At 37.3% G+C, this 21428-nt stretch overlaps 1 protein-coding gene across 2 annotated transcripts; it reads right to left on the reverse strand.

Moving 5' to 3' along the window:
- Positions 1 to 1850: 1850 nt before the first annotated feature.
- LOC130726520 (cation-chloride cotransporter 1) lies at positions 1851 to 20170 on the reverse strand. Of its 2 annotated transcripts, XM_057577798.1 has the most exons (14): positions 20018 to 20170; positions 19728 to 19914; positions 19397 to 19546; positions 18660 to 18738; positions 17732 to 17823; positions 16215 to 16329; positions 15145 to 15245; positions 14925 to 14986; positions 13946 to 14173; positions 12511 to 12625; positions 10445 to 10639; positions 9631 to 10031; positions 3318 to 3479; positions 1851 to 3133 (listed from the first exon to the last, which is right to left on the reverse strand). In XM_057577798.1, the coding sequence occupies exons 1-14, from the start codon at positions 20025 to 20027 to the stop codon at positions 2046 to 2048; spliced, it is 2985 nt and encodes a 994-aa protein (XP_057433781.1). In that variant the 5' UTR covers positions 20028 to 20170; the 3' UTR covers positions 1851 to 2045. The 2 variants fall into 2 exon arrangements, with proteins under 2 accessions (XP_057433781.1, XP_057433782.1); XM_057577799.1 differs by lacking the exons at positions 18660 to 18738; positions 19397 to 19546; positions 19728 to 19914; positions 20018 to 20170 and having other exon boundaries at positions 17725 to 17823.
- Between the last annotated feature and the right edge of the window lie 1258 nt (positions 20171 to 21428).

Below are 21428 nucleotides of genomic sequence, written 5' to 3' on the forward strand. Positions count from 1 at the left end.
AGTCTGTTGCAGCAACAACTGCAAGCAGTAGCAAAAAATGAAAAGAAGCCTGCACGTAGGGCCACAGTGCAACAAGTGATATTAGTATTTAGGGTATTTTTTGAATTGGAGTAGCCATGTGGTCTTTTTTTAATTGGAATTATTAGTGATGCAGTGACTCTTTATGTAGTTAGTAGTGCCTATCTAAGTCAATAATTAGACTCTGACTTCAATACATGAGGATTTTTCATCATTAACACTGATTGTGTGAGGAGCTCATTTATGTGCTCAAAATTACTATGACTTTGATACTCTGGTTCAAGTTCAGTAAAATTTTAGTTTGCCATTATGGTTTATTGGTGTTAAGGTTTTTCGCTTTTTGTATTGGCGCATGTGAAGAGCATTCAAGTAGTAAAAGCTAACTCCTTGATTAAACAGCGATAAATTTTAGAATGGAGAATGGTCAATAATGAAGAGAATAATTACAATGACAAATTTGCCAACTTAAATCATACCAAATTATTCTAAATTCATAGCATACCAACTAGTTGTGGATTCTTGCATTCACATAACTTGTTATTACTTGTTAAGATATATTAACACACAGTGCTGTATCATGAACTAAAACTACTTATTCAGAACCTACATTACATTCAAACTACACAACTCAACATCATCCAAAGCTCCCTACTGTGCCTCAGACACTCTTTCTCTACACTGTCTTCCATCTTCTATCTTCTTCAATGCTCGCCATCACTGCCGCTTGCAAGCAGGGTTCATCTCCATCACACAGAGTCCATCTTTTTTCATTTCACCCACCATATTTGCTTGGTCGCCTAACCTCAATCCATGATCACACGAAGGGAATACTTTCTTCTCAACTTCCCTTTGACACTAAAAGTGAAAAGTCTACAATCCTTCTAAGTGTACTTTTAAAAAATCTACAGTCTTTCGAGTGTAAATGAGAAATACTAAGGTTTTGTTTGGACTAGGGGAATGTGACGAAATGGAGTGGCACCGGGTTTTGAAGTTGAGTTCAAAGCTGAGTTTCTTCAAAGTGAAATTCGGAACTGATTGCTCCCTATTGTTAGACACATGGAATTCAACGTTGTCTAATGGACCATACCTCAATATGATGATTACTACCATTGCAAAACATTATCTAGCTCTTGAGACTTGAATCATGTTAAGTGTAGTGGTAAGGCAGCTACAAAGTTTATGTCCAAATTAGCCCTTAGTAATCCAGATAGTGTTTGGCTATTGGATGTGATTTTCTCAAAGGATTTGTATTCAATTTCCGTTGAATGAAATTTCCAATTTAACGGTCAAAAAGAAATTTAATTAGCTAGCAATTTGTCAATCGATTTGTACCCAATTACGGTTGCAAAACCTTCTCCAAATGATATTTTGATGGAAAAAACCTTAAATCAAGTTTCTTTCATCCTTTCAACCAAGTTCTCCATTCAAACTTCTAAAATAAATTGCATTCATTTTGAATTTATTGAGGAATATATATATATATATATATATATGAAATTTAGAATACGCGAACTTTTTTATCAAGTTAAAATTTAAAAAATTAGAAAATAAATATATCCAATTAAGATCGTTTCAATACCACTAATTTTGACCGAGTTCACCTGGTCTCACTGGTTCTGAGATCAAATGGGCTTTCATTCATATAGACATTCTCCTAAGTCTTAACTAGTTCAAACTTCAAAGTTCAACCCACCAACCGGTCCAACTTCAACAAATGCGTTTAAGATTCATTCCTCTGTCTCTGTTTCCCAATGCACCAATGCTCAACCAAAATGTTTTCCTTCTGTCAAATGCCAAGTGCAATTTTTTGTAAAAGTAACACAAACAGAAGCTAATTCTCATCTGCTATGAAAATAATTAAAAGTCCTAAAAATGAATACAATTTCATATTTTTCTATAAAATCTGGTGGGTACAAAAGATCCTCTTCAGCACGAAAATTGGTAGAAAGAATTAGCCTTGCATGTAAACTACAAAAATATAAACAATGAGGAAGAAACAGGATTGCTGTGCTAGGATCCATTTCAAACTATGTGAATAGAGTTACAACGTCTCTACGATATCCTCTTACAAGCAAAATCCTCGGTATATTCTCCAGTAACAGATCCATGTATTCCATATAGAAATATGCTGGGTGGCTCAATGGAGGTGGGGGCAGACTTACAAACACAACAGCAGCCATTCTTGAGTATCTCAAAATTATAGAGTTGAGTTTAAGCGTCGTGTATAGAAACTTCTCGACCTGCGCCTCGTTCACAACTACAGTCTTACCATCCGCCATTAGAGGGGTACCTTCTCTCTCTGCTGAGGCCTTCATTTGGGTTAAATAATCACCAATTCTTTGCTTAGCACTAGTAAATGCATCTAATGACTCATCTTGCGGAGACCCTGGGTCTACTGATGCATCCCATTTCATTGTTATGACAAAGACTTCTGCCTGCATCCGAAGATCGTAAAGGAATTTTTTTACATCAGCTTTCAGCCCCTCTGCATCTGCATCCTCTTCTGCAATACAGAAAACCTGAATCTTGCAACTCTCGAAGCTCTCCTTGGTAAGAAGCAATTGAGAGAGAAGAAGCATGAGACCACCATCTCTTACAATCCAATACAAATCTATAGTACCATATTGCTTCTGGTACTCATTTGGCCATTCATCAAGACCCTTCATTATAACTACTGCCTTGTTTGCAACAATACAATCATTAATTATACCAACAAAGGTGGCCGGGATTTCTGTCAAGTTCTCCCGACGCCAGATTTCTGGGTAACGCATCACCACGATGTTTGGCTTGAGATTGCCAAGGCCCATTGTCTGAACAATGCCACGAAAACCTTCAGACATGTTAGGGGCTACAACAATCTCAGCCACACCTTCACAATTCTTGTAATCAATATAGGTACTGAGTTGTTTGCAAGCAGCCTTGGCATCTTCAGCACATTCATGGTAATCCCCGTCTAGTATAGAGACAAATATTGACATTCCACGACCTTTCTTCTTCATACAGTTAGCAAAGTCTGCAAGTTTGGGATGACAGGGAACATTTTCTGGTAGTCTGCCCCAGGGTCGGCAAAATACTAGTGGAATTGGATACCAATTCTTTGGGTGCACTTGACTTGCTGCAAATATAAACGGAACTAAGTTAATAGATCAAAACATATTTCCTAATACTATATGTGACTAAAAGCATACTCCTTTTATTTTGATACTTTTGTTAACCACCGAACAATTTAATAAAAATCCTCAGATTTGTATCGTAACATCTAAGTGAGAAGCACAGATGATTGAATGAAAGATACATACCTCCTAGTGACCTAAGGCTACGAAGTGCTAGTTGGAAATAAGCACTTTTGAAACCATCTCCCCAGTCTCCAGCCTTTCCTTTGAGGCTCACGTACTTATATATAAGGCTTGCAAGGGCCAAAGACACCACAGTGAAAGACCAAGAAATTAGGAACATGATCACTGCAATGAAAACAAGGAAATTATCACTACAAAATCAAACTTCAGTATGGGCATTATTAGAGTATAGTCTAATGTATAAATATTAGAGTTTGACTGATGTAATTATTGAGTAATGAAATATCAGAATCACTTTCAGATTTCATTCAGTTTTCTTTTAATTCTGTATGTTTATCATTAGGCATTCACTCAGCAGCAGTAGTAAGCATATAATGAGGTAGCAAACTGTTTATAGATTCTCAACACTATGCTACACAGACACAACTAAATGATAAAATGTGGTATGTGTGAGTAAAAATGGAGTTATATGATCAAATGAACAGTAACCGTAGTTACAAAGTCTCAAGATTTCTCAAATTAGCTACACTTGAAACAAGCTTAGAGCATATGATCAATATGATCCACCTAGACAGTGAAGCAGTAGCTAACTGGTAGCATTAGCATTCACATTCCTTTGTATGCATCAATGTATAGTCATTACAAAAGCTGTATTAGCACTGTTTGTAACTTCAGCTGGTCACAGCCCTTTCCCCTTTTATAAATAAGACTTACACCCAAGGTTGGACACGATGCAGATATGCTGAGTAAAGGGATTCTTAACGCATCTTTCTGTCTATAGATTATTTTATTTTATTTTTGTTACTTGAGTGTACTATCTTACACATTAAAAACTTTATTTCCAACTTCTGTTCACATGAAGGATTTTCTGTGGTCCTACATGTAGCCCCTTCCAGTGGAGAAAGCAGAACAAGCCAAATCAAATTCTGATAGGGACTTAATCCACAAGCTAAAGAAAGACTACTCTAAGGTGTACACACGCAGGGGCAAAGTGGGAACAGCCATCGATTCCACTACCACACATGGGGGAAAATAACTAATTGATGAGCTGGCAGATCCTCTTTGCCAGAAGGTGTGTATAAACACCTGAGGGGGGGAGAGAGAAAGGTAGGCATCATTTCTGTTAGAATTGGGAGAGAAGGGAACACTCTCGAATTGTTCCTAGCTTTATTGCTTTCTGTATTTTGCTTCCATTACTTCTGTATTTCCTAAGAATTTCTGGTGTTCTCATCAGAAATTCCCTATCAATATATCAGTAATTCAGTTTCTTCTTCCTAAAACCTCTGGTACCTATCATTGGTATCAGAGCTCCTGATCTAAAGGGAGCTTTGTATGGTAAATACCCGCGCGCAGATGGAGCACAGAATTGAGAACGTGGAACGAAATGTCACTGAGATGAGAACGATGGTCGACCAGCTTCACGAGCTGATGTTCCACCAAGAGCGTCGCCGGAGCAGGGGAAGATCCCACACACCCCGTCGCCGTCACCGCACTGAGAGTCGTGTTTCAGACCCATCGCTAGATGACTCTCGGAGTTCTCACTCTGTCGTCCTCCGCCACGATGACGACTCACCCAGACGACGCATCAGAACAGGAAGGAAGATAGATCTTCCTTTGTTCAACGGTGAAGATGCCCATGGCTGGATCGTTCGGGTTGAACGTTTCTTCAGCCTCAACCACATCGACGACGGCGAGAAGGTGAAGCTGCTCGTAATAGCTATGGAAGATCGCGCTCTGAATTGGTTCCAATGGTGGGAGGAGCACGCTCCAGAACGTACATGGGAGGTGTTCAAGGAAGCGTTGATTCGAAGGTTTCAACCCGAATTGGTACAGAACCCGCTTGGACCATTGTTGAGTATTAAGCAGACAGGGAGCGTAATGGAGTTCAGGGAGCGATTCGAAATGGTCGCTGCACCACTGCGACACTTGGATCGGGAAATGGTCACTGGTATCTTCCTGAATGGACTCAAGGAAGAGATTCGAGCTGAACTCAAGCTATATCCACTGGGAAACCTTGCTGAGGTTATGGACCGTGCTCTGCTCCTTGAAGAGAAAAACAGAGCAATGCGTTTGGGGAAAGGGGGTGATGAAGACAAGCGGGGATGGAAGGAGAAGGGGATGACCACTTACAGAACAGCTAATCACTGGGTGGATGGCAGTAAATGGAAGAATACGAATTCTGGAACCACGGAGACAGAGAAGAATGCTTCTGACACTAAAACAGGGGAGCAGAAACCACAAGAAAAAAAATGGACTGGTGGACAGAGGCTCACTCAAACAGAACTCAATGATCGCAGCAAGAGGGGATTGTGTTTCAAGTGTGGGGACAAATGGAATCGGGAGCATGTGTGCAGAATGAAGCACTATCAGTTCATGCTAATAGAAACTGGGGAAGAAGAGGAAGAGGATGAAGCGCCTTTCTATGAAGCTGAGTCAGAAGAATTGGTTATGGAGCACAAGACCTTACTCCTTTCTCTGAAGAGTAAAGAAGGAATCACCACCAGCAGATCATTCAAACTGATGGGACAGTTGGCTCTTGAAGGTATTGAGAGGACAATTCTAGTTCTCATAGATTGTGGTGCTACAAGTAACTTCATTTCACAGGGATTGGTCAATGAGCTGAAACTACCTGTGACTGAAACAGTAGCTTATGAAGTGGAAATAGGAAATGGAGACAAAATCCAGAATCAAGGAGTTTGCAAGAACTTACCCATATTGGTACAAGGTATGCATCTAATCCAACATTACTATGTACTGGAACTTGGGGGAACGGATTTAGTGCTGGGAATGGACTGGTTATCTAGTTTGGGAGATGTGAAAGCCAATTTTAAGAACTTAATTCTGCAATGGAAAGTTGGGGGAAGGAAGATGGTATTAAGAGGGGATCCCACTTTGAGCAGAACCCAAACTTCTTTGAAAGCTTTGTGCAAAGCCATGCACAACAAAGGAGAGGGGTTTTATTTGACTTGTGAAGACCCTATGTTAAACACCAGAGGTGAAGAGGGGATTTCAGAAGAGATGGCTGCCATCATAGCTGAATTTCCAGAAGTCTTTCAAGACTCTCCAGGGCTTCCACCATCAAGGAGTTGTGATCATGCTATAACCTTGAAGGAAGGAGCAACAATTCCCAATATCAGGCCCTATAGATGCCCTTATTATCAGAAGAATGAGATAGAGAAATTGGTGAGAGACATGTTACACTCAGGGGTTATCAGGACCAGCACAAGTCCCTATAGCAGTCCAGTGATCCTAGTAAAAAAAAAGGATGGGGGTTGGAGGTTCTGTGTTGATTACAGAGCCCTAAACAAGATGACTATACCTGATAAATTCCCAATTCCTGTGATTGAGGAGTTGTTGGATGAGCTGGGGACTGCCCAAGTGTTCTCCAAATTGGATTTAAAGTCTGGATACCATCAAATTAGGATGCAAGAGCAAGACATTCCCAAAACAGCATTTAGGACACATGAGGGACACTATGAGTATGTGGTAATGCCCTTTGGGCTCACCAATGCTCCATCCACATTCCAAGCCTTAATGAATCAAGTTCTCAAGCCTTATCTCAGAAAATTTGCCCTCGTCTTCTTTGATGACATCCTTATTTACAGCCAGGATGATGAGACTCATAAGGAGCACTTGAGACAAGTTCTGCACACTCTCAAGGAAAACCAGTTGGTGGCCAATCAGAAGAAGTGTTCACTTGGGAAGAAGCAATTGGGATACTTAGGACATATCATATCTGGACAAGGAGTGGCTGCTGACCCTAGCAAGATTCATGACATGATAGACTGGCCTATCCCCAAGGATTTGAAGAGCTTGAGGGGTTTCTTAGGATTGACTGGTTACTACAGAAAGTTTGTCAAGGGATACAGCAAAATAGCTTTTCCTTTAACTCAACTATTGAGGAAGGACAACTTCTGTTGGGATCAAACAGCCACAGAAGCATTTGAGAAATTGAAGATTGCTATGACTACCCTACCAGTTCTAGTGGCTCCCAACTTTGACAAGCAATTTGTGGTTGAGGGTGATGCTTCTGGCAAAGGGATTGGGGCTGTCCTTATGCAGGAAGGAAGACCCGTGGCTTACATGAGCAAGGTTCTGTCAGACAGAAACCAAAACAAGTCTGTCTATGAAAGGGAACTCATGGCTATTGTACTAGCTGTCCAAAAGTGGAGACCCTACTTGCTAGGAAGAAGTTTTGTGATCCACACAGATCAAAAGAGCCTCAAATACTTGACTGAACAGAGAATTATAGGTGAAGATCAGCAGAAATGGATTACTAAGCTAATGGGATACAATTTCACAATTAAATACAAGCCTGGAATTGAGAATAAAGCTGCAGATGCTCTCTCAAGGAAGTTTAATTTCTCTGCTATCTCTGTAGCTCAATGCCAAGAGTGGGAGGGATTAGATGAAGAATTGATTCAGGATGCCAAGTATGGTCGAATGATCAAAGCTCTCATGACTGATCCAAACTCTAATCAGGAATTTGAGTTCGGAAAGGGGTTGCTCTACTTCAAGGGCAGGGTAGTAATACCTAAATCATCACCTAGGATTCCCAGAATATTGGAGGAATTCCATAACTCTGCAGTGGGAGGACATGCTGGTCACTTCAGAACTATGAAGAGGATTTCCTCCCTCTTTTACTGGGAAAACATGAGGACAGATATCCAACATTATGTCCAAAGTTGTGAAGTGTGCCAGAGGAACAAGTATCAGGCCTTGAGCCCTGCTGGTTTCCTTCAACCTTTGCCCATTCCTTCTCAAATCTGGACTGATATCAGTATGGATTTCATAGGAGGGCTACCCAGGACTATGGGGAAAGATACTATACTAGTAGTGGTGGATAGGCTCACCAAATTTGCTCATTTTATAGCACTATCTCACCCCTATTCTGCAAAAACTGTAGCTGAAACTTTCATTCAAGAAGTAGTCAGGTTACATGGTATTCCTAAGACCATTGTTTCTGACAGGGACAGTGTATTTATGAGTTCCTTCTGGTCAGAACTATTCAAGTTAGCTGGCACTAAGCTGAAATATAGTACAGCTTACCACCCTCAGACAGATGGTCAAACTGAGGTGGTAAACAGATGTGTGGAGACCTATCTGAGATGCTTAACAGGGACCAAACCCAAGCTATGGCCCAAGTGGTTAGCATGGGCAGAATACTGGTACAACACTAACTACCATGCATCCCTCAGATCTACCCCTTACAAAGCTCTATATGGCCAAGACCCTCCAGCAATCATCAGGGGAGATGTGACACAAACAGCAATAGAAGAGGTTTCTAGGCTAACTGCTGAAAGAAACCTTATGCTAGAAGAACTAAAAGCTAATTTGGCTCAAGCTCAAAATCAGATGAAGCAACAAGCCAATAAGCACAGAAGGGACATTCAATTTAATGTGGGAGATGCTGTTTACCTTAAGATCCAACCTTACAAACTTCAATCCCTAGCCAAAAGGACCAACCAAAAACTCAGTCCAAGGTTTTATGGTCCCTTCAAGATTATTGAGAAGATCAGTGCAGTGGCCTATAAGTTACAACTTCCAGCAGGATGCTTAGTGCACCCTGTATTCCATATATCCTTACTGAAGAAATCTCTAACTCCTTCAGTTCCAGTCCAACCATTACCTCAGGGACTATCTGAAGCATGGGAACTCCAAGTGGAGCCAGCTACTGTACTAGATTCCAGGGTCAGTTCAACTGGGGAGATAGAGCTACTAGTCCAATGGAGGAATCTCCCTGAGTTTGAGAATTCTTGGGAATCCCTGCATCAATTCCAGCAGCAATTCCCAACCTTCCACCTTGAGGACAAGGTGTTTTTCAAAGGGGGAAGTGATGATAGGGACTTAATCCACAAGCTAAAGAAAGACTACTCTAAGGTGTACACACGCAGGGGCAAAGTGGGAACAGCCATCGATTCCACTACCACACATGGGGGAAAATAACTAATTGATGAGCTGGCAGATCCTCTTTGCAGAGGATCAGGCCAGAAGGTGTGTATAAACACCTGAGGGGGGGAGAGAGAAAGGTAGGCATCATTTCTGTTAGAATTGGGAGAGAAGGGAACACTCTCGAATTGTTCCTAGCTTTATTGCTTTCTGTATTTTGCTTCCATTACTTCTGTATTTCCTAAGAATTTCTGGTGTTCTCATCAGAAATTCCCTATCAATATATCAGTAATTCAGTTTCTTCTTCCTAAAACCTCTGGTACCTATCAAATTCATAAAGAAGTCACCAGGTCAGATATAGAACAGGGAGATAGAGAAACAATTTAAGTAAACCTATATAAAAAAAATGCAACAGAAGACAGCATACCTATGCAAAGTAATGCTCCCACAAGTGACAGACTCCAATGGTGAAATTTCCACCGAGGACGCCAACTAGGAGCATCTAGAAGATCGAGAAGGAAGCAGGATAAGTTGACACCAGCATAACATAGAAGGAAAAACATAGTTACAGTTGGAGTGATAAGATCCAGATTCCCAATAACGACACACCCAGAACATAGGAAAGCCGTGAAAAGGGTAGCAACATGCGGCTCACTGCCATCCGCAACTTTAAAGTATTTCAAAATGGGTAAAATATCATCATTGGCTATTGCTGCAAGCAGACGCGGGGCGCCAGTCAAGCTCTGAAGAGCAGCACCCATAGTTGAAAGAATAATTCCAATCTTAATTAATGAAGGAAAAGGCCAGGCAACTGTAGCTGTAAGTAGCCTGCATAAAAGCTCCAAATCAAAATAAAACCAGTGAATAGAAATTCTCAGTATCCAAGATTAGGCCCAAAAAGAGGGGAAAAGAAGCAGTGAATGAATGAATTAATAACAAGATCAATTACATGTTCACATAGAGAACATGAGCTTTCTGACACAATTTATTACCAAATAACCTCTAAAAGAAAAAAGTAAAGTGATAAAAAGGGTTTTATGCATTTGATGTTTTAGGGGTTTCTTTGGTACACATTCAAAGGGAGCAGGTCTTCAGAGCAGATCCTGGTATTTTCTCTTGATTCTATCACCTTATTCTGTTGTTGTCAGGAGGATTCCTGAATTTCCTAATCAGTTTTCTCAGGTTCAATAAATTCTTTTTCTTCAAGAGCAGAAAGCTATGTAAACGTCTTTTTGACATACCTGTCAGTTAAAAGCTTCTCTCTAGTAGCAAGGGCGCCAAACATTATCACGGAAACAAGATACATAAAAGTAGTTACAAGAGTTGCAGCTAAGGTTCCAAGGGGAATTGATCGTTGAGTATCTTTCAGAGAAGATGATCTATTAGAACCTGCCATTATTCCTGTCACAGCTGGGAAAAAAAGGCCCACCAATGCACTTCGAGAGTAAGAAAGAAACAATTAGAAAAGTTGAAAAATTATTTCAATATCATAAATGTGAGATGTTTTTAAATTATATTAAAGCCAATCCCAATATATTGTAAAATGATAATATTCTTTTCCCAATTTTTTCTCCCAAGGTATTAATACTCCAGAAAGGTAAACACCCAGAACCCTAGTAAACTTCAAAAATATTGGTTAGAAAACATAATGTAGTACCAAAACATAATGTAATAGCATGTCAATAAAGTTATAGCTGAATATTAAAAATTTGCGTAAGGCCCTTAAAAGCTTAGAGGTGAGGATTGTCATCTCATTTATAAGGACTTAATAATGTGGGACTTCTCAACACTGAACAAAGCCTTTTCCGGGCTAAAATAAGCCCCTAGGGCACGGTTTGAGAAATTGGCAATTGTAGTGTTATGCTTTGGTTGTAAACCAAATGAGTGGTATGAGAGAACCATACCACAAAACTAGCTGTTGTAGTTGGAGAGCCCAAGGCCTCATCAATCCTCCAGTAGAATCTCATACTTTCAAATGTGGGACTCTATGCCGCACAGCTCGTTTACAGCTGCAAGACATGGTGGAAGGCTCTTATACCAACTGATAAGAAGTTTGGGGAGAAGTAGACTAAAAATCCAGTCGTGGTAGTTTGAGAGCCTAAGGCCATATAAACCTCACACCAGAACCTAATACTTCCAACTCAAAATCTATACCTTGGGACTGGATCCTAAAATCCCACCACACCCCGGGGCCCTAAAACTCCCCCACAAGCTGGCTGTTCACTGGCACTTTCACCAGTTTTGGGCGAACACTGCAATGTTGGTGTCACAACCAGTGCGCCGCTCATTTGTGGTTGAGAGCCACGGTGGCACGACACTGATACCAATAGAGCCTTGGCAGAACCACACCACGAAGGCTAGCTAATGTAGTTGGAGAGCATAAAGTCCTATAAACCCCGCACTAGAATTTCATACTTCCAATGTAGAATTTAAGTCCCATACCTTGCAAATGGATCCTAATAGATACTAAAAGTCAATAAGAGTGACTAGTTACAAACAAGGTATGTTTGAAAACTACAAGTGGTCTTTTAAGTTAGGGGATTACTTTTAGCACCTTATTGTTTTCCACTCTACCACCCTTTTTAAAAATTCCAAAACTACCCCTAAGATCAGCAAAATGGAGGGAAGGAGTGGTGATGTTGCTCTCGGAAATCAATTTCGGGAGGCTTTCCGAATTCCGGAAATTAATTTCCAAAATAGGAAATATATATATATATATATATATACCAAAAATTAATTTGGGAATTTATTTAACGAATGTATTTATTACTGTCCAAAAATCATTTTCTAGAAGTTATGTTTTCTCTAATTCCGCCAAGGCATGTTTCATTATTCAGAAATTAATTTCCGGAATGTCAAAAATATATTCTAGAAATTAAAATCCGGAAAATATGTTTTCTATAACTCCGCCTATGCTTGCAGAGCCGGTTCCAAGTCTGGGTAAAGGAGGAGAGTTGTGTTAGGCCTTTGGCAGCCAATGTAAGATATCTTTAATATGGAAAGTATGTTTCCTACAATTGCGGAAATTAATTTCGAATAAGGAAACTTACGATCCGAAAATTAATTTCCGGAACTTAAGGGGGGTTAAAAAATATATTTATAATTATAAGGTGGGATGGTTATTAAAACACGTGGTGTCAAAAGTAACCCCCTTGAAGTTTAAGGGCAATTTACATTTTACCGAGAGTAAAACCCAAAACCATTGGGTACTTTAGGTTTCTCGTATGATCATCAAAAGGTTAAACCGCATAACAGGAAGATATAGAAATATATATATATATAAATGAGAAAAGATATGAAGTCTTACTTGAAATTCCAGCTTACAGAGCCATCAGGTTCTGGAATTCCAGCATCGTTAGTCTTTTGATATTCTGAACCCCAATTGTCTTTAAGTGTCTCCAAACTCAACCCAGTAATTCCCTCTAAATTATATATGGCAAAAAATACAGAAAGTTAATGAACTGAAGTCATTCAATAGCAAATATCAGTGTAGCTAAAAGCGATCAAAAAAGAAAAGAAAAAGAAAATCTCAACAATATGAAGGGAATAAGAGCAATGTGGGACCTATAAATTTGTTTTCAACAAGTCAATTGGAACAATTCCTGATTCTTGGACAGGTTTGTTTCTATTTCTGACACTGTTGGAGAGTTTATAATCCTTCAATTGTATTTTAGCCTTCTTTTCTCAACTAAATTTTGTTCTTCATCCCCAAAAAAGAAAAAACAATTCTGTTTAGCACCGCCTTATAAATAAAGAACTTGACTTTAGGCAGCTAAGGACTTCCAAATCCAATTGACAAGAAGGAAAAAGCTGATGATTAGGAGAATGAATGAGAAAAAGAAATAAAGAATGAAAACACAACACATTTGAAGAATGACAGGTCCAGATTCTCCCATCAGATGGCAGAAAAATGGGCACAGTCGTACAAGAACTATAAAGAATTTACGACTCAAACTCACTACTCAAAAAGTTTTAGTAAAATAAGAAAGTTGAGTTGAGCAAAAAGAAATAAATAATAGGAAAATACGCATGGAGAAAAAATGAGGGCAAGAAAAATACGCTAGAAAGAAACCTTCCCCGCCCAAACATTCTCCAACAACCAGATGCAAGTACCATCACCAAAACCAAAAGAAACCAAAAGTTTAAAGGAAACATATCCACAGGAGATAAGTTTAATGAGCTAGCATGAGATGAACTGAATCAACTGATCATTGGTTTGGTGTCCCCTATTGTGTTCTAAATCATAACTATTCTTGGAAAAATAACATTGAGTAAGTAAAGTTATGGACCACAGCCCTTAACATTGAGTTTCAAGATAATTATTATTCAAAACTTCACAAAAATTTTAAAAATAAATGTTTGATTAATTTTATTGAAAGTTAAGTCTATTTAATTAAATTCAAGTATAATTTCAATTATATTCTCCCATTAAATTTAATAAAATGCTATCAAAATGAATATAATATCAAAATATTAATTTATATCTTGAAGTTTTAATTATTTGAACTAAATATCATATAAATATTGATGTGTGTGAAAATAAAGTAATGCTAAAATATGAAAATAATTGTACAAATATGTTCTTTTATGTCGTTCTACATTTTTTAGATAATTCAACGGCTAGTTTTACCAATCCCTTATATTTAGTCAGTTAGCTTATCAATTTTTAATTAGTTTTGCCAAAGACAGCCAAAATGGTAGCAAAAGAATGTCAACAATGAGAAGCTGAGAACGACACAAACCTGCGGGATGATCCTCCCTTGCCAAAAGAATTCCCAAATATATGCATATGAGTGAGAATAAAACAGGTATAAGAAAAGCAGGTGCAACCCGATTTATCATCTTCACTCCTCCAAATACAATAAAGCATAACACAATAGTCACAACAATCCCGTAAATTTGCAGGTCATGAGAACTTGGACTCTCAATTGGTTGTGCAATTGTAGTACCATTAACCTGTGTGATGGTCTCTGCGCTTGCAATAAAAAAAATGATTACTTTCTTGCTTCAAACATAATGTTCTAATTTCAGTCCAAATATTGATCACAGTTAGTATACTAAAATTCAACACCAGAAATGAAAAGAAAATTGTTGCACACCAAAAAAAATATGATAGCAACACCAACTCCAGAAAAACAAAATGGTGTTTCCATAAATTTTAAGTTAGAAAAGCGACGTGTTTGTTACCCTTTTTTCATGGTGATAAATGCAAAGGAGTACAAGATCAAGACCACCCCAATAAGATTTGATGATAAAATCAACTCAGCTTGAAGGCCTTTATGCACATCTATATCTATCACGGAGAAAGAAAACAAGATTTTTGCTCTGTTTATTTTTCTTTATCCAATAGACCATCTTATTTTGAAAGTAGAAACATTCTCTGAACCTCTAAAATCATTATAACAAGTCAAAAACAACAACAGCTGAAATAGAAATAATAATAATAATTCAGGTAAACAAAATCTATCTATTTATTTCACATATATGCTGGGACAAAAATATAATTCCACATTCCAGATATGTACATAAAGGTTCTTGAGGTGAAATTTATTGCAAAACTAATTATTTATGGGTCCTTCAGGAAATAGATGAAAAAGAAACGCCACAAAACACCAATCTTCTGCAACTGATAACAAACATGCTTGGATTCCAAATAAATAAATAAACTGTGAAAAAAAACACTTCCAAAAAGGAAAAAAAATGGTTCTTACACTCATATACCTCTAAAAATCCCAGCAGCAGGAACCGCTTTCAAAAATGTTTCTACAGCTCCCAATACGTAGCTAGAACCATAAGCAACAAACAAGGAACTTCAGAATTCATAGTACACTACAAATTAAGCTATAATAACAGTACATTTTGGCAAGCATTGATTCATCATTATCCTACCCTAATCTCCTTTCAAAAGTTTTAAATAAAAAGGTTCATATTATGCACTTACAGTGCTCCAGCAACTGCATTTCCCAGGAAGAAGCATAGTCCAATGCTAACTCCAACTTCTGGACCAAGGGCACGTCCTATGAGATAGTACGGCCCTCCACCCTACAGAAGAGCTAACACAATGAAAAGACTAAACCACATCTATCAATAAACAACGCCGACTATGTAGTGCATGTATTTACTTAATTTTTAAAGAAAACTGAAAACAGGAAACAAACTGAAAATATTAGAATTTGGGAGGCCTAAAGCTACCCCAAAAGCTAGCAGGTGAGGATTGCCTTCTCATAAATAAGGGTTATCTTGGTCATATCTCTAGTCAATGTGGGACTTCTCAACACACCCCATCACCCCCAGGACTAGACATCTGGAGCGTAGAATATGCAAAGATGAACATCTTTGTGTGGCTCATATACGGGTGCTCTCCACTAAGCGGATCTAAGATGGTTTGGCCATGAGAGAATAAGACCAACAGAAGCCCTCATAAAAAGAGGCAGTGAGAAGGAGGAGAGTGCAATAGTTCGAGCATTAAGGATATGGGACACCTAGAAAACTCCAGCAAAACTATTAAAAAGGACTCCAATCTAAAAATGCCTCTTCAAAGACTTGATATTTTGACAGGAAACAATGATAGCATTTTATCCATGAAGTTGACTACACCCAACAGAAAAGAATTTTGTTGCTGTCATCATTTTTGTAAGACCACTAGGAGCTTCACATGCTTTGCTAGTAAGACTAATCCCCAGCCAATGTGTTCAGAGAGGAATTTTATTTGGTCCAATTTTATCTGGTGTACATTAATATCATTTAAACAATAAATACTCAAATTATCCCATTGTCCCAAATCAACTATACTAACTTCATAACTTGAACAAGGCATAACAGCAAACTGCTTTTTCAAATTAACTACCAAATATACTCTAAAAAACTTGATGAAAAATCTAACATAAAATGAAAAGGAGAAAAGAACGTTACATATGGTATAATAATTTTTAACAATCTGATTTTGAAAAAGAAAAAAGACTCCAATCATAGGAAAGAAATAGGAATTCAACTTAGTTATTCATTGCTTACCTTCATGGCACCATTGGTTGCAATAGCACTCAATGAAATTGCAGTAAGGAAGGTGCAAGTGCCACATAAAGCAACAAGCAACAGTGTCCCTCCTATGCCACCCATACCAACAATCCTACAACAATGACAATTATTGAAAAGAGATCATAAGGCAATCTAATTCAATCAAATGCAAAATATCAAAGGAGATGAAGACAAAAATAATTTAGAATATAGTATCAAGTAAAAATGATCATGTTATAGTAAGTGTTACTTGGTTTACCCATATGTAGTTCCCTAGTAAGCAATACTTTTTGGACTTCGGTACAAGGTATGTCGTTCATTACTTGGCTATGGTACATGGGGTTTATACTTAGTTAGTACTCTAGTTGGGTTCATGATATGTTTCAAAATATTAATTGGTAAGCTCTCAACATGTTTGTCTTCTTTAGTTGAACACCATTCATTGTTTGATTGAGCCCAACCCTTTTGTCTCTTTCGTTTCTTCCTCCTTCCTTATGTAACTTTTCAACTTCACAAACAGAGTAGCCATGGCAGTGCCAAGCAGTTAAACTTATCTTATTTCAAGTGGACCCTAAGTTAATTTTGAGTTCTTGGATCTCTCTCTCTCTCTCTCTTTGGTTTTTCTTTCGTCCTACACTTTCTCTCCACGTCTTTGATATGCCACATTTGACAATTCCCATGGCGAACTGAAACAGATCAACATGTAAAAGTACTGATATCTCACAGACGCATTAACCAATTCATAGTTATGTTACAGGCTGTTTGTGCTTTCTGAAGGAATAAACCTGTCTACAGTGATTAGGAGAAAAGGAGTGCCCATTGTTTTCCAGCGGAGGGGGTTTTGGGTCTAATTTTGGTATTGAAGATGAGAGTATTTCTTGTTAAGTCTGGATCTCTCCCTCAATTGTTCCCTCCAACTTATTCACACACAAATGGCAATGAGTTTTTCTTCAGACTCAACCTCATTGTTAAATAAAATCAAAGCTCTCATAAAAATATATCACCAGATAACTTTTAGCTTAAAAGTAGTTTTTAACCTAAAAAAATTGAGATCCGCCAAAAAGCTTCAACTGTATAATATATTTAAAGCTCCAATTATAACTCACTTTAATGAAGCTTTTAGCTCTAAAGAATGCAAGGGCACCAAATGCTATCTGATCATGAATAAATATATACTTCATGACGTTATATTTCACATGAGAATTATAACCTAAGTTCCATGTTACATTATTTGAAGAATGTACCCTAATAGCACTTGATAAAAGTATCAACAAATTAAATGTGTCACACAAGATGCTATTCAACACAGCACTCATCATTTATGAATCCTGCAGAGGTAAATTTTGTCATCGTCTCAGTTTCATGTATTAAGAATTCATATATGTATAATATTTGAAAACTTAATACTTTTATTTGAATTTCAATTATCACACCCTAATACTCAAACATTTGGTTCTAAAAAGCCGTAAATAATCTGATATTTGAGGTAGGATTTAAAGCAATATACAAGTTACCAAGAGAAACGAATGTAGTAGATGATGCCCAAAATGCTTTGTAAACATGGAATGAATACACCCATCATTGTACCTAGTCTGAGAGCAGGAGGCTGCAAAATAAAATAAACATAAAAACAAAGAAGTCCAAATTTAAAATAAAATTATCATGTGAAGTTAAACTTACAACCACTATGTATTTTTGCATTCAGTGACCAAGAAAATTAGATCCAAATTATATTTGAACATTATGAATTACCACTATAATTTGCCCATGATTTAAATCATTAAATCATAGAAAACAAAAGCTCCACCATAAGTATTTATTTGGGTGGGTTATCTGAGCGTGTATGTGTGTGAGCGAGCCTGTTAAGGGGGACATATCAAGTAAGAGAGAAGCTCATTGTGAAAGTGAGAGCCACAAATCATGACCACTGAATCATTCATGTGTGGATAAGATTAAAATATAATGCCATGTGACTTCTGTAAATGGTAATTTGAGCATGTGAACTTCAATTATGTTTTACTCCAAAGTTCAACCACATATGGATGACCCAATAGCCATCTCCTACACTATTCCTTGTTCATATCAACATTATTATAATTTATAAAAGTGTAATGTTTTTGTGTTTATGTAATATAACACGAGGAAGGAGCAATTACTCATGAATCATTATCATAAAAGAGACACAATATAGTATTATTGCCATGACCAAAGCAACTGAAATTCTTTTCTATCTTTTTTTTATAAATACTCAAACAGAAGTTGTTCTACTATGAGCTTTTTTCTATTGCTACCAAATTCTCATTTCACAATTTGGTATATTCAAACCATAGACATATATATCACATTCATCAAGGACTACACGTTTAAATATCATTGCTGCTAGCAAAGCAAATAGGATACAACTAAAAGCAAGTAAACTTGTGCTGAGAAATATTAGAATACCTTTGGTAGCCCAGCAGGGATGGTAATGTCCTCACCATCTCTAGGACTAGATGGTGCTGCAACTTGCTCACCAGTCATGCTGGGGAAGGTCAGGATACAATAAAATTGTTCAACAACAGGGAACCGAGAAAAAAATTCTAAACTAAGATCAAATTTGGCAATCAGCATTAATCTGAGGCCCCCCTCACAGGTAAGAAACAATTAGGGCCTGTTGTCTTTTTTTAAGAAAGAAGCTCTTGTTTTAAAAATATGTTTAAACATGTTATAGTAATTACATTTAAAAAATTGATTAAAAAATGGGGAAAAAAACCCGCATAAAATGTTCTTTGAATGTTTTCCTCAAAAGTTTTAAAATAATAACTTCTAGGGAAAAGCTCCAACATAAATCAATCATAGACGGTTTTGTTTTTCAGCTTCGCTATAGTGCACGACCATTTAATGCATGACCGAGCACGACTGAGATGAATGCAAATGATTGTTGCCGTTTTAATGTCTTGTAGTTAAAATTAAAATTAAAACAAAATAGAATGAAAGCATGATCGGGCGAATATCATTGTGTCGTCAAGTTTTGTTCGAAAAATTAGTCGTGCACTATATCATTTCCCTTTTATTCCCCTTCAAAGCTTAATCAGCTCAAAAGGGTATTACCACCATCCACCAATGCAGGGTTTAACCACAAAAATGAAAGCATCCAAGAGGAATAAATAACCATTCACAGAATCTAGCAAGTCTCATACCTTTTAAGACCAAGAATGTTGACAAGAGAATCAAAACCAAACAATTCAAGCTTAGAATCCTGCTGGGGACCATTAGGTTGTGGTGGATGAGAAGATTTCCCTTCTTTAGCATCTGAACTCGCATTCAAACTGCTACCTACATTGATTTTCCTAACAACAACATAAACACCCATCAAAAAATGTCATTCACCTAACTAAAACAAAATCATTATCTCAAGAAACTAGCTCTAATTCTTCTGAACAACAACATAATCAGCAAAATCGTTAACACAAGCACCAACAGCACTCGAATTCAGTCACATTCTTCACGAAATGAGCAAAATCGCGATACCTGAGATTAGGAGGGGGATCTGGAATGACAGAGGAAGACGAAGAGGAAGATCCTGGATCTATGGAAGACATTTCGAGGACGGCACGATCGTTGGCTAAGACAGGGCGGTACTTGCGGCCGATCGGGGAGCGGAAACCGCCGTCTGCGCCGGCGGCTTCAACGTCGTCGTCTGCTCCCATTTCTGGATCTGAATGAGAAGCAAATCAGAAATCAATGGAGAAGAGAAACGGTGTAACCGAAAATTGAAAATCTAACTGTTTGTTGCGATGGTGTGAGTTGGTTTTACGTACTCGATGACATGGTGTGGATTGGTGACAGAGATGATGATGATGATGATGATGATGAATGTTTTGAATCCGAAATGTGGTGAATGGAACAAGTTTATGAATGAATGTTGGAGGCTATGTAAACAAATTTAATATTTCTTTGAAGCAGTTTTGAATTAAAAATTTGAGTTAAACTTGATTAAGAAATGGTTTTTGTTTTTTCAATTGTTTTTATCTTTTATCTGTATATTATTTTAAGAAAATTAGTGGATTTTTTTTTATTAAATTCGAAAAAAAATTAGTTTTTCTATGAATCATGCTAGCACTCGGGACAGACAAAAATTAAAGAAGAACATCAAAAACACGGAAGGAACTCTAAACCAGATTTGGCTTAAGCATCTTCCACCGAATTGGCATGTCAAAAGATATGATCTAAATAACATGGGAGAACTCGTCTACCAAATTCCAAATTTGAGCCACTCACTCACATCCATAATTCAAAAACCGAGTATTTCAAGTCTAATATGAATCAATAACAACATTATAGAACACTCTTTTTTTTTTGAGTAAGCGCACACTCATTAAAACTCTCACAACTCCGCATGTAAAGAACGAGACTAAGCTTCTCAAAGAAGGCAAAAAAATTCACTCAGTTAGGCTCTGCTTGTATTTCAGTTTCTCTGTTTATGCATCTCACGTTGAATAAACGAGACGAGACTCGTGACCTCCTTTCACATTTTCTCTTGAAAATTGTGTAAACTCAGTTGTTTTTTTTTTTAATGTGTGAGAATGTGATACAAACTGAAATACAAATATACACATAATCTTTCACATACTAGTGTAAGTTTTTTTTTTAAAAAAAAAGTGTTTTGTTTATTTTAATAACTTTATTAAAATTTGAAAAATAACTTAATGTTTTACAAAATCTTAAAAATAACATTTTTCTAGAAAAACTCACTAAACATACCAAGAGAAACAGGAACGCGGATTTGAAATGAAGGGGTAAATGATGTGAAGCTTCCACGATGGAGAATTGATTTTAATTGTCAACATACTAGAAGCATGTTTGATTTTAAGTTGAAATAGAAACATGTTTGATTTTAAGTTGAAATGTTCCATAATTTTGATTTTGATTAGAAACTACAAGTTTTATATTCAAAGTAAAGTGTTTTTTTAAGGTTTAAGTAAAGTGTCTTGAATTCTATACATATCATGAAAATAAACATACTATATGAATGCATTGCCATTTGCCACTATGTCAGATTCAGATTTAGATAGATAATTATTATAAAACACAAACAATAAATTATGAATAAGGAAGTGGTGGAAGAATGTGCCTTCTATTATAAAGATTATTATAATTGTAATTTGGCTACTCTGTGCTTTAGGAGATAAAGTGTAAGAAAATAAAGTGGAATGCAATAGCTGGTTTTAA

The sequence above is a fragment of the Lotus japonicus genome, chromosome 6 (genome assembly GCF_012489685.1).
Source record: "Lotus japonicus ecotype B-129 chromosome 6, LjGifu_v1.2".
Lineage (NCBI taxonomy): Eukaryota > Viridiplantae > Streptophyta > Magnoliopsida > Fabales > Fabaceae > Lotus > Lotus japonicus.